A 3,596-nucleotide genomic window follows, 5' to 3' on the forward strand; every position below is an offset into this window, starting at 1 on the left:
CACCTCTAGTAATATATTTACTGAGAAAAATGGTGACGTGTTCAATACTTATTTTACCCGCTGTATTTTCCTTATTTCATCGGCTGTTTTACACAATGGCTGAATTTACAATTATGTTAATTCATTGTAAAAAGTTTACAGATAATTTGTGACACAAAACCAGTTGGGCTTGTTGTTAATCCAGTTTGTTGGCTGTGAGCTGTTGCCCTGTTTGGACGCCATATTTGCTCCTCTACAACACAGATGCTAACAAAGGACGAGACAAGCAGGGCTCAGTCTTGTGATATTTAACGTTGTATGTCTGCTCCTCCCTGCTGCCACTGCTACCTTCACCTGTTCTCTGTGACCATCAGACCACCTGTGTGTGTCATGCCTGGTCCTGTTCTTTTCAGTGTCTCATGAGTTATTTTCCTGCCACATCACCTTTTTTTTGTTTCTCTAATAAACTTTACGTTTTTCTCTTTAAACTCAAGCTTCTTGTGTCTGCCTGCATCCCTGAGTCCGACCTCATCTGAACTGTGATACCCGACAGATAATCCACAGTGCTCGAAATATTGCGCACTGTCTGTCTGTGTCGTCCTTGTTAATGCTCCTGCTTTCTGTTTCTCCCCTCCCCTGATAGAGAACAACAAATATAGCCAGAATAAGGTTAGAGCTTGAAATGGCTTAGTTTGATAACAGCACATACATTTCTTTTAAAATTACTGCACAAGAGAAAACACACAATTTCTTCAACCTGCTGCACGCTGTTCAAACTTTCAGCCAGCACTGGTAGAACAGGAAATATGTGTTCAGAGGGTGTGTGTGTGTGTGTGTGTGTGTGTGTGTGTGTAATCTAGGCATGCTTTTTGCTGTTTAATGCTGACGTTTCTCCCATTTCACCGTAAATGAGAGGCTCAGTGAAAACGATTGTTGTTGATTTGTTTGGACCTGCTTCTAATGTACATGTTCGCCGACCAAAAACACACATTCGTTCTTCGTGCCTCATTTCAATTTGTAAACAAGTCACACTCATTGTTTTGTTTCTGTTCAACCCTGGAGCGTCACATTTGAAACAGGTCCTCTGTGATTCAGTCTCTCGTCGTGTTTTCAGGTTTTCAGCCTGTCCTGAATGTCTCCACTCTTGTGTCTTTGAACTGTTCTGAAACCACGATGCTGAACAGAAAGGGGGTGCAACGAGACTAAAAACATCCCCAGACTTCTCAACAAGTTGAAAACCGACTTGCAAACCAAAAATAGCAAATCTCTCAYGACTTCAACTGGTGAAATAATCATTAAATCCAGCCACACAAACGAGCAGCAGTGGTGAGCATGGTTACGCTAATCAGCTAACAGCTAATAGCTAATAACAGAACAAATAGCAGATTAGCTTTTTCATTTTGAAAACCGTTGTTGGACCAATTAACTTCTGTTGAATTAGGTTTTGCTAGCTTTAAGTGCGCTAACAGCTAAACCAGTTTTTGTCAGTCCCACCAGTCTTCAGCTGGAAGTAGACAAAGACGACAAACCGTTGTCTTAGCGATTAGCAATTAGCTGTTAGTGTTAGTTTCCATTAGTTTCTACTTAATTAGCATTAGCTTCCACTAATTTATATTGACATGCTGAGTGTTAGCGAAGCTATAATTTTTGTTGGTGGATTGAGTTAGGAATCTTGTGATGCAGACTGAGTGACAGTCGACTTAGCAGTTAGCAATTAGCTGTTAGTGTTAGCTTCCAATAATTTATAATTGTGTAGCTGTTTAGTGTTAACTTTTGCTAATTCTTTTTAACTTTACACCCACTAACAAGCTATTATCAACAGGTTTGTGTCAATCCCTCCGGTCTTTAGCTCGAAGGAGTCTTAGCGGCTAGCAATTAGCTGTTAGTGTTAGCTTTTGCTAATTTTATTCCATGTTTATCCTTAGTGAAGCCATATTTTTAATTMGTGGATTAGGAGTTAGCTAAGCTAACTTTTTGGTTAGCTGTGCCCACCACTACAGGTCAGGCACTAGGACCATGTGGCACATCCATTAAGCTCCTCCCTTCAGCCTCTGTAGCTACGTGCTGAAGAGGAAGAGTCTTTGCTGCACATTTTATGCAGACGATGCTACGCTCACACAGTGATTTGTTGAAATTGAAGCTGGAAAAACAAAGTTTGAAACTCTTGATTTGTTGAGTTTAACAGGAAATGAGTTGATCAACTCATTTATAAATAAATAAATAAATAAATAAATAAATAAATAAATTGGACTGTACCCCTCATTCCACACATGCTGTTTTTGAGCGTTTTTTCATTTGTGATGAAAATATGAATATTTTCACTCTAAAGTCCTGAGAGTTTCCGCAGCCCTCTGCAGATTTCACAGCTAGAATCTGCTGAAAAGTTTAAAAACAGCTGAAATCTGGTCTCGTGGGTTAAACGTCTCGTTCCACCCCCGCTGAACACAGAAACAGTAAGGCCTTTGAATTCAACTCTCTGTCAACTTCGCTTAAACACGAGCAGATACATGTGCAGTTCTCAACCGTTACTGGAAGACATAAAAAACCTCAAAAATCTAATAAATAATTATGACAGGAAGTGAAACCCCACAGAGGTGGATTTGAGAGCCTTACTGTCTGCACACTGTTTACCTTTCACTGAGTGCAGACAAATGATATGTTCTCGTTTTTAGGCATGTCATACCCGAACTGGCCCGAGAAGAGCCCGGTACCGCTCAGCAGACACGATGCCACTAATCCAGTCGTTACAAGATATGCCAATGATAGTGTTTATGCAAACTGGATGGCTTTGCCCTCACCCAAAGCTGTGGACAAGCTCGATAGCTAAAGACCACCTAACTGGTAGATGTATATATTTCTGTAAGTCTGTACATAAAAACAGCCTGATGTTAAAAAGTTGGTTCCTCCGTTTTGATTTCTGCTGCACAGGTGTTTGAAGTTTTAAAAACTGGGATTTTATTTTATTTTATTTTTTTCTGGATTAATCTTTGTACCACTGCATGACTGTTGTACCAGATCGTACGTTTGTGTCGATGTCTTGAAAGTGCCTGCGTCGCTTCTACAGTAGCCTCCGACTTTAAAGTTCTTGTTCCGGTCCAAGACTCAAAGGGGACGTCTCGAGGACACCCAAAAGAAAAGAAAAAAACACAAACTGGTTCTGGAACTCTTAAAGCTGCCTCGTTACAGAATCTCTTTGCTTTTTCCTCGACTTCACGATTCAAAGCTGCCAAAGAAAAGAAACATATGTGATGGACTCTTCCCTTTTTTTAATGAAAATATCATCCAGCGACTCCGGTGTGCGGACATGAAGACTGTGGTTCTGTTCTGTGTTTCCATTCGATGTAACGATTATGTAAACCAACGAATGGTGCAGTTCTCTTGTTTGATTCATTAATAATAAAATTCTAAAAAATGTGCTTTCTGTTTGAGCTCATTTCTCAATGCACAATTCATGTTTCATAGAAGCTAAGTTTGTAACCCCAGCTCTGGTTATATTTGGACTGAGCCAACACCAGGTAGTTTGACTCAGGTTATCAGTTTAAACCAACTAATCTGGTTAAGGTTACTACACGACAGTAGTGGGCATGGTCCTGCTAAGCAGCTAATAGCATAACATC

The 3,596-nt window shown here is 40.2% G+C and overlaps 1 protein-coding gene across 1 annotated transcript in view; it reads left to right on the top strand.

Annotated features, from left to right (window-relative positions):
* Positions 1-3,395, top strand: part of ret (ret proto-oncogene receptor tyrosine kinase) — a gene marked incomplete in the record, with an annotated part of 38,275 nt that extends 34,880 nt beyond the window's left edge. Inside the window, 1 exon segment of the mRNA XM_014019910.1 lies at positions 2,652-3,395. Coding sequence (XP_013875364.1) covers positions 2,652-2,806 — 155 coding nt within the window.
* Positions 3,396-3,596: the final 201 nt, after the last annotated feature.

This window comes from Austrofundulus limnaeus, unplaced genomic scaffold (genome assembly GCF_001266775.1).
Source record: "Austrofundulus limnaeus strain Quisiro unplaced genomic scaffold, Austrofundulus_limnaeus-1.0 Scaffold235, whole genome shotgun sequence".
NCBI lineage: Eukaryota > Metazoa > Chordata > Actinopteri > Cyprinodontiformes > Rivulidae > Austrofundulus > Austrofundulus limnaeus.